Source organism: Rhinatrema bivittatum, chromosome 3 (genome assembly GCF_901001135.1).
Source record: "Rhinatrema bivittatum chromosome 3, aRhiBiv1.1, whole genome shotgun sequence".
Classification (NCBI taxonomy): domain Eukaryota; kingdom Metazoa; phylum Chordata; class Amphibia; order Gymnophiona; family Rhinatrematidae; genus Rhinatrema; species Rhinatrema bivittatum.
In genome coordinates, this window is record NC_042617.1 from 318,796,709 (window position 1) to 318,816,171 (window position 19,463).

The 19,463-nt window shown below is 50.0% G+C and overlaps 1 protein-coding gene across 1 annotated transcript in view; it reads left to right on the top strand.

Annotated features, from left to right (window-relative positions):
- Positions 1-19,463, top strand: part of TUBE1 (tubulin epsilon 1) — a 119,159-nt gene that overhangs the window by 15,387 nt on the left and 84,309 nt on the right. Inside the window, exons 4-5 of the mRNA XM_029595244.1 lie at positions 134-194; positions 14,426-14,541. Coding sequence (XP_029451104.1) covers positions 134-194; positions 14,426-14,541 — 177 coding nt within the window. The remainder of the gene's footprint in view (positions 1-133; positions 195-14,425; positions 14,542-19,463) is intronic.

A 19,463-nucleotide genomic window follows, 5' to 3' on the forward strand; every position in this document is an offset into this window, starting at 1 on the left:
GAATTAGTGCTTGGTATGGTGTATCACTCCATTACTGCTGCTGCACTGCACAGTACAGTACATAACAGCTGCACATTTCTTTTCACTTTCCGTTACCATCTCTAATTCTTCTTCTCCTGGTTTTGTTCTTCAGAATTGACATTGACGATGGGGTTGATATCTATCGAAGAAAGATTTGCTCTCTTAAAGCTCGGGTAAGAGGAATGCTGCTGAAGCTTTAATAGTCACTTTCTAAAGAGTCACATGTACACCACAGGATTTCTGCCAAAAATCATTTCTTCTCCAAGGACCAGCAGGATGATAGTCCTCGCACATGGGTGATATCATCTAATGCAGGAGTCCCCAACCACCGGTCCGCGGACCGGGCAGTTGGAGGTTTTTTGCCGGTCGGCGGCACCGCCACCAAGCACCGGCAGATGTATCACGTGCTCCCGTTCTCTCCTGCTGCTGTTGCAGCACGTTCAAGCCCAGTGGGAACAGCAGCGGTGCAAGAAGCTGTGGCACCCGTGGCTGGCCTTTTCTTCTTTCCGTGCCTGCCCCTATGACCTGGAACAGGAAGTGATACGCGGTGTGCGGGAAAGAGGCCGTGCCACGTGGAAAAGTAGCAGCAGCGGCGGCAGCAGCATCGGCCCCCGAGCAATCAAAGCAGATGATAATCGGGAAAGGAGACAGCAACAAGAGCCTCCCACGGCCGATGGGATTCTTCTTTCTTGGCCTGCGGGGGCTGGAGGAGGCGGCTGCTGCAGCTACCATTTGTGCTCGGGGGGGGGGGGGGGGAGAGGAAGTGAGGGAGAGAAAGAGAGTGAAGCAGCCAGCCTGCCTGTGTGTGATTGAGTGAAACTGGTCAGAGAGCTGATGTGTGTGTGTGTGTATATGTGAGAGACAATGAAAGTGATTGCTCAGGGAGATGACTGATGTGTATGTGTGAGAGAGAGAAAAAGCATGGAAGTGAGAAATCTGGGTATGTGAGAAAGTATGGGCATAAGAACCCTGGTGTTGTGGGGTGTGTGTGTGTGTGTGTGTGTGTGTGTGTGTGTGTGTGTGTGTGTGTGTGTGTGTGTGAAAAAAAAGCATGGGCGTGAGAAGCCTGTGTGTGTGCATGCATGAGAGAGAGACACTGGTTGGTAAGGTGACGGGGTGTGTGAGAGAAAGAGACTGGTGTGTGTGAATGTGAGAGAGAGAATGTGATTCAGGGAATGAGAAGCCTGTGAGCATGGAAATGAGAGAGACTGGTGTGTGTGCAACAGAGAGAAAGTGATTATGGGAATGAGAAGCCTGTGCATATGAAGAGTGAGCATGGGAGTGAGAAACCTGGGTGTGTGTGAGACCCAGCATGGGAGGGAGAAGCCTGTATATCTGAAAGAGAACATGGGAGTGGGAAGCCTTTGTGTGTGTGTGTGTGTGAGAGAGAAAGAAAGTGATTATGGAAATGAGAAGCCTGTGCATGTGGAGAGAACAAGCATGGGAGTGAGAGACTGGTGAGTGTGTGTGTGTGTGAGAGACAGAGAAAGTGATTATGAGAGTGAGAAGCCCATATATGTAAGTAGAACACGGGAGTGGGAAGCCTGTGTGTGTGTATGGCATGAGAGAAACTGTTTAGGAAGGTGACTGGTGTGTGTGTGCCAAAGACTGGGAGAGGATTGGTGTGTGAGAGACAGAAACTGGTCATGGGAGCATGACTGGTATGGTGTGTGTGTGAGAGACATAGGCACTAAGGAAGAGGACCATGAGTATAGAGCTTAGCTTCTACTGCTGCTTCTGAGGTGTGCCATGGCCTGCATGGAAGGGGAGTAGGAGAGCTGCTGGAGGGGGTAAGTAAAGGTGGCTTTTTAAGTTTTATTTTTCTTGATTGACTGCCATTTTAATTATGTGATGTCTGCTTTTTTGAAATATTTTATTGGTGTTTGGAGAATGTTTAATAGTTTTTATGAGTTTTTAATTGTTGGATGTTATTCTGTTCATAGCTGTTTTGAAACATTTATTCTCCTTATTAGTATAGTTTTACAATTATTTCTGTGTGGGGATGTATAGCTGCTTGCTAGTTCCTAATAAGAGGTGTATTGGTTTTTAGGACCTGATTTAATATTTGTAATGTTGCCTTTTCATAAATAGGGTTGCTCCTGTTTGAGTGTATTCTATAATACAGGTGTAACTGTGTGCGGATTAGTTTATGTGCATTGCTACAGATCCTGGGAGTATGTTAGGTCGGTTCTTTGTCTGTTACCAAGATGAGATATTTTACTAGCATGTAAGCGTTTGTATCAGTCTTATTTGTTGTGTTTCTCAAGAGGACATGCATTGGTGGTAAACTGCTGACTTTTCATAAGTAGGGCTATTGAGCCTGGAAGTAGAAGGAGTTTGAGTTGCTGTTACTGAGATGACACCAGAACCAGAATATCTTTTTTGTAGGGTGAGTTGTATGGGGAATGTCATAATTCTGCTTTACATCCATTATTGTGAGTCAGGTGGGTTCCCGTGGATGCAAACTGTACTTCTAACCCCGTGACGATCATGGGTCAGTGTGTCATGCATGTGAGAACCTATGGTTCTTTCCCCCATTACACCTCCAGTATCCCCTTTAAATAAACTATATCCTAGTGAATACCGTCGCCCAGTTAATACGGCCGGTTTTTCAACACTTCCGTAGTACTACTATAGTTAATAGTACCTGTACATACTTCAACGGTACATAGTCTCCCTCTATTCTATTTTATTTTTTGTTTTTTACTTCATCTATCTATGCCTTTTTCCCCTTCCGCTCCCCATCCCCCCTTCCCACACCACTCCTACCCCCATGCCCTGCCCCCCCTGCCTATCCTCCCCCACCTCTCCTTCCCCTATCCTCCATTTTGTTATTGCTCCTTTGGTTCATTTGTATTTTTGTTTTTGTTTCTGTTATTAATGTTATATTGTTTTATTGTATTTCCCGCCTGAGTTCATTGTAAACCGGCATGATGTGCTTCACGAATGTCGGTAAATAAAAAGTTAATAAATAAATAAATAAATAAATAAATGGTGAGTTGAGTCACATTCACATTATAAATGTCGTTATTAAATGATGAGTATGCACTAAAATCCAGCCCCGCCCCTGGTGCAAAAAAGGTTGGGGACCACTGATCTAATGGACCCCGGCACGAAGAACTTTTTGTCAAAGTTTCTAGACTCTCTTTTTCCACGACGCTGAAGTCTCACGGTTGTGGAGCTTGCGCTCTTTCTGTGTGGAAAACTAATCTTCCAGTTCTTCCCGAGTCCAGTCGTGTCCCTCTGCGTTTTTCGGGGTTTATCAGGCTCTGCGGTAAGTTTTTTTTTGTTTTGTTTTTTTTCGTAGTTTGTGGTCGATTACTAATGGGTCCGCCTCCTTTGGCTGCTGGGCACCGACCGCTCGCTGGGTTCTTTTTCCCATGGTGTCCTCCAGCATCCACTGTTGCCCCCAGTGCCCCAGACTCTGTCCATCAGATACCTTCATGAGGTCTGTGTCTTGTGCCTGGGGGCATTGCATGATGTCCATGGTTGTGATCTTGGTGCCCAGATGACCCCAAAGGCTGTCGGGCATCCTCGATTAAAATGGAAACATTTTTTGGCACCAAAAAGTTGGAGTCTTTGATATCAGTGTAAGGGACTTTGATGCTGAGGGGTAAAGAGATTGCAGTCACGACCCCTTCGATGTCTTCCCCTGCTACCAGTGACCAGCTTGGAAATAGGTGCGGGGGATCGACCGAGATCAGTTTCCTCTCATTCCAGGTCTGGATCCTCACCATCTCCCTTGGCTCCGGGGAAAGACTGGGCTGAGCATTGAGAAAAATCAGGGAAACATCACCACAGGTCTTCGTCGCAGGCATCTGAGCACAGGAAGGCACCAGCACTGTCTGTGCTGCCCCTGAAGTGGTCCAAGGCTGATAAGGCCTTTCCTAGCTGTAGCAGATGGACTCAGGACCAATGGGTATAGTGTGCTCCTGATAGCAGTTGGAGACGGAGTCCGATTTCAATCTGACGTCAGCACTACATATACCCGTGCAGGAAGCTCTGCTCTTCAGTTTTTCTCTGTCTCCTTAGCAGTTCGGGACTATACACACGCTTGCACAGCGATAGAAAATCCAAACCAAAGAAGAAAATTCTAAAATACAGAAGAAATAATCTTACCTCTACAGACGAGCCCCGCTCTCCTGCGGTGATACCTAAGGGTCCCTCCCCCAGTCAAGAATTCCTGAGGTGATTTCCGAGATCCCTCAGAGGTAAGCCTCGGTCCGGTAGCCGGTTTCCGGCGTGGACCTGGCCCCCAGGAACGGGAGTGGCTGAGAGGTAGCAGGTGCGATACAGAGCGCAGCGGTGAAGGTAATTTTCCCTATACCCCCGCAGCGGGAAACGCCGAGACAAGGTAAGGTAGAAAACTTTCTTAAGTCTTCGATCTCCGAAGCTCGGATAACTGTACAGATCGCCAGCCGGCGTCTGTCCCATCGGGTTGATCAGCCCCGTCCGGGCTAGATCCTGCTCCAGCTCGAGGGTCCTCCCACGTGGAGACCCTCCGGGGGGGGTCACCATCTTGCTCGCGTAGTCGCCGGCGCCATTTCCCCCCTTTGATCGCCGTACTGTCTGCATAACTGAGCCGTGCGTACAGCGGCGAGCTTGGCGCATAACATACTTGTGTGCACAGCGGCCCGCGCATAGGTGCTGGGCGCACAGCGGCGAGCATGAGGGTGCCGGGTGCATAGCTACACACACAATGGTGCTGGGCGCACAAGTTACGGCTACACGCACAGTGGCGTGCGCATCTCCATAAGTGCACATACCAGCCTGCACGCATATCTTCGCTGCCTGCACACCCATCTTCAGCGCACCCGGAGCGCATATCTAAGCCTCCCAGCACACGCTTATAAACGCTCAGACCGGGTTTCAGCGACTCTACGCGCACAAACCATGGCACCACCGGCCAAGAAAGCCAAGGCACAAGCCCTCTGCTCAGCCTACCACATAAGAGCTGCGTAGCATGAAGAGGCTACTGCCCTGTGTCTACAGTACGAGGCGGCTCTGGGAGAACCAGGGCAAGGCCCTCCCCAGCCAGTACAGGAATCCGGACCTCTCTATCCCCAGCTCGGCCCTTCCTCAGACGGGGCCCTCAGGGAACGCTGCTGGGTTCAATATAGACCCAGGCACCTTTTCCTGGGTGGAATTCTTTAAAGGTCTACAAACCTTTGTCCAGATGCAACCGGTGCCACAGGTGACACAGCCACAGCCTCCACTAGAGGACCCTAACCTCCCAGGTCCCACTCTGCCTCCCAGAGACGTGCCTCCCCCGGCCAAAAGCCTCACCTTAGGGGACACGGAGAACTCGGAGGAAGATCAAGACTCCCTGGAGGAAGGGGAAATTCCTCCAGGAACGGAACCATACCGAACCATGATGCGCTTCTTCTCCAAAGACGAGCTACCAGACCTCGTGTCTCTGAGCCTGAAGGAGCTGGCCATCCCAGGCTCAAGCGCCACAGACGAACCCTCTTCTGGTCTGGCTCAGTCAGGCCTCCCGCCATTTCCCATTGCTGCAAGCCATACAAGAAGTGATCGACCTGGAATGGAATGCTCCGGAGGCCAATTTCAAAGGAGGACGGGCCCTAGAAGCCCTATACCCACTGGAACCCTCAGCCAAAGAACTCCTGGTGTTTCCCAAAGCGGACGCCCTGGTCTGCGCCGTCACAAAGCGCACCACCATTCCAGTCGAGGGAGGAGCGGCACTCAAGGATGCCCAGGACAGACGTCAGGAATCCGTCCTTAAACAGTCATTTGACGCAGCAGCTATGTCACTGTAGGTCGCTGCCTGCTGTGCCGTGGTGACACGCGCCTGCTTGTCACTTGCCATGAACGCCACCACGCCCATCGAAACACTAGAACCAGCAGTATCCTTCCTCACGGATGCGACCTCCGACCTGGTGCACACCTCAGCCAGGGGCGTCTCATCCATCATGGCAGCCAGAAGGCAACTCTGGCTCCGAAGCTGGTCAGCCAACGCGACTTCCAAGACGAAACTCGCGAGAATGCCCTTTAAAGGAACCCTCCTGTTCGGAAGCGAACTGGAGAAGTTAGCCGACAAATGGGGCAAATCCCCAGTACCTCGGTTACCGGAGGACAAGAACAAAAGAAGCCAACGCCCCTCTCCCCGAACATCTAAGAGCAGAGGATCACAGCATTTTAGACCCTAAAAAAAATACATATCAAGCACCTCGCCCCGCAGGTAGGGGCCAGTCCTTTCAGAACAAACACAAGAGGGGAGCCGGCTCAGGCCCCAGCCGCACACCACAATGAGAATCAGCTGACCCATCCACAGGAAGAAGCCATAGGGGGCAGGCTTGCCCTATTCTACCAAAGATGGGTTGAGATAATGTCGGGCATGTGGGTCCTAACCATCATTCTAGAGGGATACTATCTGGACTTCCACAGCATCCCTCCAGCCAAATCTGTGAAATCCCCTTGCCACTCCTCCTCCAAGTAGAAACCACACTGAACAAATTGCTCTCCTTAAAGGTTATAACACCGGTGCCCAGGCACCAACAAAATACTGGGCACTATTCCATCTACTTTATCGTCCCTAAGAAAGAGGGAACATACCGGCCCATCCTGGACCTCAAGTCTATCAACCACTACCTGAGGGTACCACACTTCCGCATGGAAACCCTATGCTCGGACATAAGGGCGGTACAGTCGGGAGAATTTCTGACCTCCCTGGATCTGTCAGAAGCCTATCTGCACATCCCGGTCCATCACGATCATCAGTGCTTACTATGCTTCTCGATCCTGGACCATCAGTACCAATTCCGGGCGCTTAGCAACAGCCCCTCGGACGTTCACCAAAATCATGGTCGTAGTGGCGGTGGCACTGAGGAAAGAAGGAATCCTCGTACATCCATATCTGGACGATTGGCTAATCAGGGCAAAATCTCTAGAGGAAAGTCTTCAGGTGACCACCAGAGTCAAGAATCTACTGGAGAACCTTGGGTGGGTCGTCAACACAACCAAGAGCTGCCTGCAGCCCTCCCAATCTCTAGAATACCTGGGAGTCCGGTTCGACAGCAAACAAGACAAGGTCATTCTTCCCCCTACAAGGAGAATAAAACTGATGAACCAATTGCGAAGACTGCTGAAAGGTTCTCACCCCAAGGTATGGGTTTACCTCCAAGTCCTCGGCCTCATGACATCTACCCTGGAAGTCATCCCATGGGCAAGAGCTCACATGCGACCGCTACAACGGTCCCTACTGTCACGTTGGAACCCGATGTCCCAGGACTACTCCATTCACCTCCTGCTACCGGAGGAGGTGCGGACCCAGCTCCAATGGTGGCTCAAGAAGACCATCTGAGCAACGGAGTAAGGCTATCCCCACCGACTTGGATCTTGCTCACCATGGATGCGAACCTACGAGGGTGGGGAGCCCACTGCCAGGAACTGACGGCCCAGGGGCAATGGGACAAGGAGGAGTCGGGATGGAACATCAACCGACTAGAAGCCTGGGCAGTCAAACTAGCCTGCCTATGATTCAGCCACAGGCTCCGTGTAGAATCTGTCAGTCATGTCAGACAATGCCATGACAGTTGCCTACATCAACCGCCAGGGAGGAACCAGAAGCCAAGTGTCCCTGGAAATAGACCCCCTAATGACGTGGGCGGAAGCAAACCTACAAGGGATCTCAGCCACCCACATCGCAGGAAGAGACAACGTCACTGCGGATTACCTCATCAGAGAGAGTCTAGACCCAGGGGAATGGATGCTGTCGATCACAGCCTTCCAGTTGATAGTAAACCATTGGGGAACACCAGCCATGGATCTTCTGGCAACCCGGTCCAACGCTCAAGTTCCCGAGTTCTTCAGTCGCAGACGAGAACCACAATCCTAAGAGATTGACGCCCTCGTCCAAACCTGGCCATAGGAAGACCTGCTTGTATGCCTTTCCTCCATGGCCACTACTGGGCGGGATCATCCGCAAGATAGAACACCACAGGGGGCTAGTGCTTCTAGTGGCCCCGGACTGGCCAAGAAGGCCGTGGTACGCAGACATGCGAAGACTGCTGGCAGGGAACCCCCTGTGTCTACCTCCACACAGGGGACCTGCTCCAGCAAGGACCGATCCTCCACAAAGACCCAACTCTATTCTCTCTTACGGTCTTGCCATTGAGAGGACTCGCCTGAAGAAGAGCGGATACTCTGGGGCAGTGATTGATACCTTGCTCCAAGCACGCAAGTTTTCCATGTCTCTGACCTATATTCGAAGCTTGGTGTGAAGACCACGACATCCTTCCACAAACAGTCAAAATCGCCACGATCCTGGAATTTCTGCAGGATGGCTTACAGAAGAGGTTGTCCTTCAACTCCATCAAGGTTCAGGTGGCCGCGTTGGCCTGCTTCAGGACCGAAGTGAACAGCATCAGTCTATCTTCCCATCCAAATGTCTCCCGCTTCCTGAGAGGGGTCAAGCAAATTCGACCACCACTAAAGTGGCCGGTACCCCTATGGAACCTCAATCTAGTACTAGACTTCCTAGCGGGATCCTCTTTCAGACCTATCTGCGGTCTCTACCTACGACTTCTGACCTGGAAGACTGCATTCCTAGTGGCAATATGTTCAGCCCGTCGCATCTCCGAACTTCAAGCACTATCCTGTCGGGAACCTTTCCTCAGATTCATGCCGGGATTCATACAGCTACACACTGTCTCCTCCTTCCTTCCAAAGGTGGTTTCGTATTTCCACCTAAACTTAACCATCTCGCTGCCATCCCCAGACTGAGCATAAGGACTCGGAAGACTCTCACCTTCTTCGCCATCTTAACGTCGGCAGACTCCTAGTCCGACACCTGGAAAGATCGGAATCCGGACAAAAGACGGACTACCTATTCGTCCTTCACAGTGGAAAGAAACAAGGGGAAGCAGCCTCGTGGGCAACCATAGCCCGCTGGATCAAAGAAGTAATCAAAGCGGCCTACGTAGAGGCAGGCAAGCCTCCGCCTCTAAAAGTCAAGGCCCATTCCACAAGGGCCCAGGCAGTGTCCTGGGTAGAAACCAAGATGCTGTCACCTACCAAGATCTGTCGGGCAGTGACGTGGTCCTACATCCACACCTTTTCGAGGTTCTACCGCCTGGATGTACAGGCCAGGGAGGATACGGCATTCACAAGGGCAGTACTAAGTGGGCCTCGGGCAACCTCCCACCCGGTTTGGGAGTAGCTTTTATACATCCCATTGGTCCTGAGTCCATCTGCTACACGTTAGGAAATGGAGAAATTACTTACCTGATAACTTTGTTTTCGTTAGTGTAGACAGATGGACTCAGCTTCCCGCCCACAGCTGCCCCAAAATTTGGAAACCTCGAGAGCAAGACAAGCACGGGTAAGCCGGACTTTACCCATAGTTAAGACACCTATAAGTGCCAGGTGTCTGCGTTACTCGGTTGAAGTGCACTGGCGGTCTCCAGCTAAAATTCATGGCAACCAGTTCAAGTTAATCAAGTTATCCAAACACACACATATCCACTATTGCTTTTCAAGGAGAATACTGAAGAGCAGAGCTTCCTGCACGGGTATATGTAATGCTGACGTCAGATTGAAATCTGACTTCGTCTCCAACTGCTATCAGGAGCACACTATACCCATTGGTTCTGAGTCCATCTGTCTACACTAAGGAAAACAAAATTATCAGGTAAGTAATTTCTCCATTGCCTGCCATGCAGCTGGAAGTACCACGGTGATCCCCACTGATGACGGAGTGTGCAGATCGTCCCCACTGTTCCAGGGTCAATCTAGTTTCACTGCCTCCTGCTCCTCAACTGTCCTGTCCTTGGCAGCCTTCGAGGAAGAGTTAGAGAGACGTGTGCGGGTGGCGGTTGGCTGGGCCCTGTGGGGCATCAAGCCACCGCCACCAGAGCCGACTCCATCTGTACTTGCGCCTTTATTGGAGTGGCTGGACTTGCTCCTCTGTGTCTTGCTGACACAACCTGCCCCGAGTCCCCTCATTTAATGAAGGGAGCATTGATGCGGCCACCACTGGTGGCTATCACAGTGAGTGATTCCTCTGAGGAGGGACCGTTGGGGTTGATGCCCCCGGTGCCTATAGGGCCTTCGGTGCCAGTGCACCCTCCGGTTCCACTGGTGCCTTTGGGGCACACACTGGTGCACTTGGTACCGCCGAGATCATCGGTCTCAGTACAAAACCCCCACTGGGGGCTCAGCCTCAAGTGTCTCCGGTCATGCAGAATGAGGAAGATGCTCCCTATGATCCTTGGGAGGGAGAGGTATCCCTCTCCTCGATGGAGGACTCTGAGGCCTTGCCTTCTGAACTGTCTCCCCCTGAGGAGAGGCATAAGTCCCCACCTGAGGATGTAACCTTTGCTGGGTTTGTGAGAGCCATGGCAGAATCAGTGCCTTTTCAGCTCTTGACGGAGCAGGATTCCAGACACAAGATGCTGGAGGTCCTACAATTTGTAGATGCTCTTAAGGAGGTGGTCGCTGTGCCAGTGCACAACATCTTTAAGGAGTTGGTCATCTGGCTTTGGGAGCTTTCCATCTCCATCCCACCAGTGAACCGGAAGACTGATGCTGTCTATCTGGTCCAACCCACCACAGGATTTGAACGCTGCCAACTCATGCACCAATCTGTAGTGGTGGAATCTGCCTTAAAGAAAGCAAAGAAGTTGCGTACTCATGCTTCGACTCTTCCAGGTTGTGAGCACAAGGCCCTGGACGTTCTGGGAAGGAAGGCCTTCCCGGGTTTCATATTGGCAGCCAGAATTACCTGCTATCAGCTCTATATGAGCCAATACTCCAGAAACCTCTGGAACCAAGTCCATGAGCTGATGGAACACCTCCCACAACAGGAGGATTTCCAGAAGGTGATTCAACAAGGCCTGGAATGTGACAAACACGATGTCTGTTCGGCTTATGATGTGTTTGAGACAGCAGCAAGAGTGGCAGCGGCCGGAATTGGGGCTCGGCGCATGGCATTCCTTCATGCCTCCGACCCGAAGTACAGGACCATCTGGCAGACCTACCCTGTACCAGAGAGAATCTCTTTGGAGATAAGATCAAAGAATCGGTAGTGCAGCTGAAGGACTACCATGAAACCCTTCAGCAGTTGTCTGCCAGCACCTCAGTCCCTCAGTCCTCTGGTAAAAAGCCAGCCCGGCAATCCTCAAGACGCCCTTTTTACAGGCTGAGAAAGTATTATCCACCGGCACCTAGAGCGAGAACCCAGGGCCAATGGTCCTTGCAGGAGCAGCATCTCCAGATCAATTTCGTGGAGCTCCGGGCGATCTAATACGTCCTATGGGCATTTTGGGATCACTTGACCAACAAGGTAGCTCTGGTCCAAACCAACAATCAAGTGACAATGTGATACCTAAACAGGCAGGGAGGAATGGGCTTGTTCCTCCTTTGCCAGGAAGCGGTACAGATCTGGTCCTGGGCTCTCTCGCAGGACATTCTCTGAGCAGTGTACTTGCCAGGGGCAGAAAACTAGCGGATTCGTTGAGTTGGACCTTCCGCCCCTACAAATGGTCCCTGAAACATGAGGTGGCGAATCACATTTTCTACCTGTGGGGAACCCCGGACATAGATCTGTTTGTTTCTCTGAACAACAAGAAAGTGGATTGATTCTTCTCCCTGATCAGGGTGGGCGGGGTGTCTGTTTCAGATGCATCACTGGGGTACCAGCCTCTTCCACCGCTACTAGTCTCGAAAACTCTCCTGAAACTTTAACAGGATGGAGGCACAATGATCCTGATCGCGCCTTATTGGCCATGTCAGATCTGGTTCCTGCTTCTGCAGGATCTATCCTCACAGCCTCTGATCTGGCTGGGGACCACTCTGAACCTGATCACTCAGGATCAGGGCAGGTTGCACCTCCCCAACCTCCGAGCCTTGTCCCTTCTGGCATGGATGTTGACTGGGTGCCCCTACAGACCCTGGGCCTTTTGGGTGGCATGTCTCAAGTCCTGGTGGAGTCCAGGAAGCCTTCCACTAGAAGATCTTACTATCTCAAGTGGAAGAAGTTCTCTGTTTGGTGTGAGGGGAATGGGTTGGATCTTTTCTCCTGCTCCATCCCAAGGCTTTTGGAATAGCTGTTGCACCTGACCGAGGCTGGCTTAAAGACCACCTCCGTGGGAGTGCATCTTAGTGCCATTGGAACATATCAGGGGATGGATGGCTCGTCCATCTCAACCCATCTGCTTGTAGGGCATTTTATGCGAGGTTTACTGCAGCTCAAGCCTCCAATACAACCGCCAGCGGTATTCTGGGACCTCAACGTGGTCTTGACCCATCTAATGAGGGCACTGTTTGAGCCCCTGAGATCTTGCGACCTGAAGTACCTGTCCTGGAAGGTCATCTTCAGCAAGCAGGGTCATTGAACTTCAGGCTTTAGTATCATACCCACCTTATACAAAATCTTTTTCATGATAAGGTCCTGCACACTCTAGATTGTAAAAGGGCCCTGGCCTTTTACCTGGACAGAACGGCGACTCACCGCCAGTCCACACAACGTTTTGTCTCCTATGACAAGAACAGATTGGGCGTTGCAGTGTCCAAGCAGACCTTATCCAACTGGCTAGAGGACTGTATTTCTTTCTGTTATGCACAAGCGGGACCGCAACTTGAGAGCCATGTCAAGGCTCATTCTGTTTGAGCCATGACAGCTTCAGTAGCTCACTTGTGTGCGGTACCTGTAAACGAGATCTGCAGGGCAGCGACCTGGAGTTCCCTCCACACCTTCACCTCTCATTATTGTTTGAACAAAAATGGGCAACGTGACAGTTATTTTGTTCAGTTGGTCTCCCATAATCTTTTTCAGCCATAAAAACCCAACTCTTCCTGCCTTGGGCCCCTTATTTGGGTGCAGGCTTTCTCCCCAGTGTTATAGCAGCACTAGGTGTTGTGCACATTTGCACCTGTTAAGTGCTGCCTAACTTATGTTTGGGAGCAACCTGTAGCTACATATTCATCCATGTGTGAGGGCTACCATCCTGCTTGTCCTTGGATAAAGCAGAGTTGTTTATCTGTAACAGGTGTTCTCCAAGGACAACAGGATTGAGCTGGGCAAGCGGGTGGTCCTCATGAAACCCTCCTGCCACCCCGTGGAGTTAGGTTTCTTTTGGTTTATTTTATTTTTTGCAAATTCTGTATTATAAGACTGAAGAGGGACCCCATGCGGACGTGTGGATAGTGACATGCTGAGCATGCTCAATGTGTCTATCAAAGTTTCTAGAAACTTTTGACAAACGTTTTCCATGCCGGACTCCATCTGATGATGTCACCCATGTGTGAGAGCTAACATCCTGCTGTCCTTGGAGAACACCTGTTACAGGTAAGCATCTCTGATTTCCTTTGTCTCTGAAGGGTGGGTGTGTGAGATGGTGAGAGGAACTGCTGTGAAGGCATGGTCCCATCATAGTAAGCCAGAGACAAATGTGCCATAACAGTCCTAATGGCATATTAAACTCAAAACCTCATTAGTGGAAAGATTGTTCCTATAAACAAAGCTTTTGAAGCGCTGTCTGTGTTTCTATATGTGCTTACCCTTTGTTATATTCTAATGTGAAAGGGAGGGATTCGCATTTGCTGAAAGTAGCTTCTACAATCAGGATGTGCTTAAAACTACAGATGCTGGAGGAGTGGCTCTCAGCCTTCACCACGTTAATCTCTTTCCTGCCCCTACCTCAACAGCTCCAGCCCCTCCTTCCACATGCTTTCCTTTGCAAATTTTAATAATTTAATTATTTCAACCATCCTAATTAGTTACTCTTAACCACTGAGACGAATGCATCATATACAAAACTTCTGTGGCTTTACTATCATTCCTCAATGTTTTGGCAGGGGTGGGGGCAGGTGACTCCTCTCCCTTATAACCCATTCCTCTTTTTAACATAGGGACATAGTAAATGATGGCAGCCAGTCTGCCCAGCAAGATGTTCAGGGTATTAACTGCTGCTCTATGCAGGTTACTCCGAGCTACATTTGCTGTTCTCTAGTAGTGGTGGTGTCATCTGGTTCCCTTCTTTGGATCTTCTTTTGTTAGGTAGGGGTTGGGCAGTTGATTCCTCTCCTTTCTGACCCCTCTCTCTTTTGGCAGTGTTGGCACTTGTGGCTCCTCATCTTTCCTGTGGTAGTGGGGGAGTCAGTTGGTTTCCCTTTTTGGATCCTCTCTCTTGGCAGCAGAGGGCCAGGGGATTCCTCTCCTATTTATTGGGTTGGGGTGATGAGGTAGATGGCCTTGCTCATTCCCATCTCCTCTCTGCTTCAGTGGGTGGACGAGAAGAAGGATGTGGCAGAAGCTGCCAGTTTACTGCAGTGCCCTCCCCCCCCCCCCCCCCCCAACCTGTGGTTCATGTCCCCCAGGTTGAAAAATGCCGTGTCGGAAGCAAGAATTAATTACCAGAATGAATTTGGCTTTCCTCTTCTTTAGGCGGTCTTGATTGACATGGAGGAAGGTGTATTGAAGGAAATCCTCCAGGGGCCCCTAAGAGACTTGTTTGACAGCAAACAGTTTATTACAGATGTGTCTGGATCGGGAAACAACTGGTAAGAATAACTCATGATGTGGCTGAGATTCCAGCCACTAATGGAAAGGATGGAGTGTGCTATAGCTATGAAAGCCAAAAGCATATGCAACAGTGATTGGTCACAGACAGGGAGGACTGAGCCCCTACAGTAAAATGTGTAGGAAAGAAGGCATATGCATGGGGGGGGGGGGGGAGGGATTGAACCCCCTCAAAGTATAAACCTAGAGTGATAGGGAGGACCAAGCCCCTGCAGTATAGTGTATACCTAGCATGAGAAGGCATATGCATGGGGGGGGGGGGTGATTGAGGCCCCTCGTAAAGTGTTTACCTAGAGAGAAGGCATATCCATGGGGGGGATTGAGGCCCCTTGTAAAATGCATACCTAGCGTGAGAAGGCATATACATGGGGGGAGGGATTGAGCCCCTGCAGTAAAGTGTATATTTAGTAATTGAGGATAGAGAGCTCAGAGTAATAAGATGTGAATAAAGGATGTTCACTGAATTTCAGCACACATTTTCTTTATGCGGGGGATAAAAAGAGAGTTAACTCCCAATGCAGTAAGCTATTAATATGCTAATGCACTGGGAGTTAAACGTGCACAAAAATATGCTTGGTGCACAGAAAATGATTTATGTGCATATACCATGTTTGCTGTTCGTACCCCAAATCAGTCCAGAGAAGTCGGTTTTGCATCCCTACCAGCAGATGGAGGTAGAGAACTAAAAACTTTGAAGCACTCCTACATAACTGAGAGTGCCACCTGCAGTCCCTCAGTATTTCTCTGTCTTCAGGAGATGGAAGAAGTGCAAACCTGCAGTTAAGAAAGAAAGAGAAAAAAAAGGACAAGAGAAGTTAGATGATGCTCCCTGAAGTGTTAGGTTTTCTTTCGCCATCCCTCAGATTGAGCTGGGCGAGCGGGTGGTTGGTAATCCCGGATCAGCTTTAGCCCACAGCAGATCCAAGTGCCTGAGAGCCAGGGGTCCTGGTTCTCTCTTATCCCCTGAAGGCTCATTTCCAGAGGTGTTGCCAGCAGGAAAGAAGTATTCCTTTTTTTTTTTTGGCATTAATTTCTTCCTTTGCTGTGGATGCTGTTACTTTAAAGAAAAAAAAAGTTATGTTTTTCTTTCAGCAACAACTGCTCGGGCTGTTCCTGGTTTAGGCTGGGGAAGGGAGTAGTGAAGCTCCTCTGTTTGCGACTTCGGGCTGCTCGTGGAATTGGAGGCTGCTTTGGCCGTGTTCCCCTCCTCTTCCACACGCCGTGATCATGCGGCTTCTGTCCCCCTGCAGCAGGCCTGGCCGCGTGGAGACAAGATGGCTTCGACAGTGATTTCCCAGAGAGGGAAAGCTTCGGGCTGTTCGGGGAGCAGGAGGCTGCGTTGGGCAGTGTTCCCCTTCTCTCCCGTGCACCGCGATCATGCAGCTTCTGTTCCTCTGCAGCAGGCCTGGCTGCGTGGAGACAAGTTGGCACTGACAGCGGTTTCCCAGCGCAGGAAAGCTTGTTGGGCTGGCAGCCTGTCTCGGGAACAGCTGAATGCAGCAGCGCTATGCAGTGATTCGTTCTGGAGGAGAGGGCCCCTCGGGGGGAATGAGGCTGGTAGGAGAGCCACAGGTTCCCAGAGCCCTGTCAGGATTAATACTGGGACCCTAAACAGCTTGTCAGGCAGGAGAAGGGCTACAACTTGGAAGGACTTGTCTTCGGCGATCCTGTCAGGAGGAGGAGATGCGAGCTCTGGGCAGGACAAGGGAGAGGATAACATGGAGTTTACCTCAAAATATGTTTTGCTTATGCATAAGGCCTTTTTAACCAGGAAAAGCACTGGCTATAGAAGTGCATTTCTGTCAGCTATCTCGCTCTGCTGCTAAGAAGCCGAGGGGCTCCTTGGCCAGGGGGTCAGGGGATCTCCTTCGCCAACTGGGTTTGAACATCCTGAGGGGCCTGGCGGCTCAGATGATTCAGACCTGGATGACCCAGAAGATGTTCTTGGGGTTGGTCCGGGGGTGGATCAGGATGACCCAGCAGATCTCACATTGGATGTCAATCAGGACAGGGATAAGGACATGGCTGATCTGGAAGAGGTCCCAATAACGGAGGGAGATCACCCGCGGGTGGTTCATCTGTTCTATAAGGAGGAGTTGAGGCCCCTTATTTCCCATGTTCGGAAGGAGCTGGGTATTAGTGTGGTCCAGGAGCAGTCGGACAGTGAAGGGGTGGATCTGGTGTTGGTTGGCTTCCATGGCCCACCAAAAGCCGTTCCTCTCCTTAAAAGGATCAAGAAGCTGGTGAACTAGGAATGGGAATTCCCAGAGGCGAGCCCCACGGTGGCTAGTCGTAACAAAGCTGTATTCCCTCACGGAGGATATCCTGTAGCTGCTGGAATTGCTGAAGGTGGATGCTTTGGTCTTGGCAGACACTAACAAGATGATCATTCTGGTTGCGGGTTTGGCAGCGTTAAAGGAAGCACAGGACCATAAGTTAGATATTCATCAGGAGAGGATGTTTGAAGTCTCAGCGCTGAGCCTGCGAGCAGCAAACTGTGGAAGTCTATGCCTAGGGCCTATTTACGCTGGGTTCAGAAGTCTCTCAGGAGAAGTCTTCAGATGCTGGCATTAATAGCCAGGCAACTCAGGTGGAGACTGGGATTGCCTATGATGCTGATGCACTTTATAACTTGAGCTGGTCTTCGGCCAGGAATATGGTTGCAGTGGTCTCGGTGCAACATCTGCTTTGGTTACGAATTGGTCAGCTGATATGTGGTCCAAGTCTCAGCTCTGTAATCTTCCTTTTAAAAGAAAGAAAATTGTTGGTTATGGAACCCACGAGAGAAGGAGCTATACTCGACTTAGTGCTCACTAATGGAGATAATGTCTCTGATGTCCAGGTGGGTGCCCACCTCAGCACCAGTGATCATCAAACGGTATGGTTTAATATCACACAAAGGATACGGAAAAGAAGAACAAAGACCCGAGTTTTGCAGTTCAAAAACACGGACTTTGATGAAATGGGGAAGTACCTGGAGGAAGAACTAAAAGGCTGGGAGAACGAGAGAGATGTGGATCAACAGTGGACCAATCTAAAAGGAGCAATTACCAAGGCAACTAATCTATATGTTAGAAAAGTAAAGAAAAGCAAAAGAAAAATGAAACCTATCTGGTTCTCAAAGGAGGTGGCTGACAAAATAAAGGCTAAAAGAACAGCGTTCAAGAAATATAAAAGATCCCAAAGGGAGGAGCACAAAGAAGAATATCTGGTAGAACTGAAGGAGATGAAGAAATTAATCAAGATGGCAAAAAGTCAAGCGGAAGAGAGGATTGCCAAGGAGGTAAAGAGAAGTGACAAAACATTTTTCAGATACATCAGTGAAAGTGGTATAGTGAAATTGAAAGGTGGAAAGGATCAATGTGTGGAGAGAGATGAAGAAATGGCAGAAATATTAAACAAATACTTCTGTTCTGTGTTCACTAAGGAGGACCCTGGAGAAAGACCGTCCCTAGTTAACAAGAAACTGAAGGGGAGTGGAGTAGATGTAACTCCATTTACAGTAGAAAATGTATGGGAAGAGCTGGAGAAACTGAAAGTGGACAAAGCCATGGGGCCTGATGAGGTTCATCCCAGGATACTGAGGGAGCTCAGAGATATGCTGGCGGGTCCGCTGTGTAACCTGTTCAATAGATCCCTAGAAACGGGAGTGGTGCCGAGTGATTGGAGAAGAGCGGTGGTGGTCCCGCTTCACAAGAGTGGAAACAGAGAAGAGGCTGGTAACTACAGACCGGTTAGCCTCACTTCGGTGGTGGGAAAAGTAATGGAGTCACTGTTGAAAGAGAGAATAGTGAACTATCTACAGTCGGGAGAATTGCTGGACCAGAGGCAGCATGGATTCACCAGGGGAAGATCCTGTCAGACAAATCTGACTTTTTTGACTGGGTAACCAAGGAATTGGATCAAGGAAGAGCGCTCAATGTCATCTATTTGGATTTCAGCAAAGCTTTTGATACGGTCCCGCACAGGAGACTGGTGAATAAAATGAGAAGCTTAGGAGTGAGTGCCGAGGTGGTGGCCTGGATTGCAAACTGGTTGACGGACAGAAGACGATGTGTGATGGTAAATGGATCTCTCTCTGAAGAGAGAGCGGTTTTAAGCGGTGTACCGCAAGGGTCGGTGTTGGGACTGATCCTGTTCAATATCTTTATGAGTGACATTGCGGACGGGATAGAAGGTAAGGTTTGTCTTTTTGCAGATGACACTAAGATCTGCAACAGAGTGGACACGCCGGAAGGAGTGGAGAGAATGAGACGGGATTTAAGGAAGCTGGAAGAGTGGTCGAAGATATGGCAGCTGAGCTTCAATGCCAAGAAGTGCAGAGTCATGCATATGGGGAGTGGAAATCCGAATGAACTGTATTCGATGGGGGGGGAGAAGGGCTGATGTGCACAGAGCAGGAGAGAGACCTTGGGGTGATAGTGTCTAATGATCCGAAGTCGGCGAAACAATGTGACAAGGCGATAGCTAAAGCCAGAAGAATGCTGGGCTGCATAGAGAGAGGAATATTGAGTAAGAAAAGGGAAGTGATTATCCCCTTGTACAGGTCCTTGGTGAGGCCTCACCTGGAATACTGTGTTCAGTTCTGGAGACCTTATCTCCAAAGAGAAAGAGACAAGATGGAGGCGGTCCAGAGAAGGGCGACCAAAAAGGTGGAAGGCCTTCATCGAATGACTTATGAGGAGAGATTGAAGAATCTAAATATGTACACCCTGAAGGAAAGGAGGAGCAGAGGTGATATGATACAGACTTTCAGATACTTGAAAGGTTTTAATGATCCAAAGACAACGACAAACCTTTTCCGTTGGAAAAAAATCAGCAGAACCAGGGGTCACGATTTGAAGCTCCAGGGAGGAAGACTCAGAACCAATGTCAGGAAGTATTTCTTCACGGAGAAGGTGGT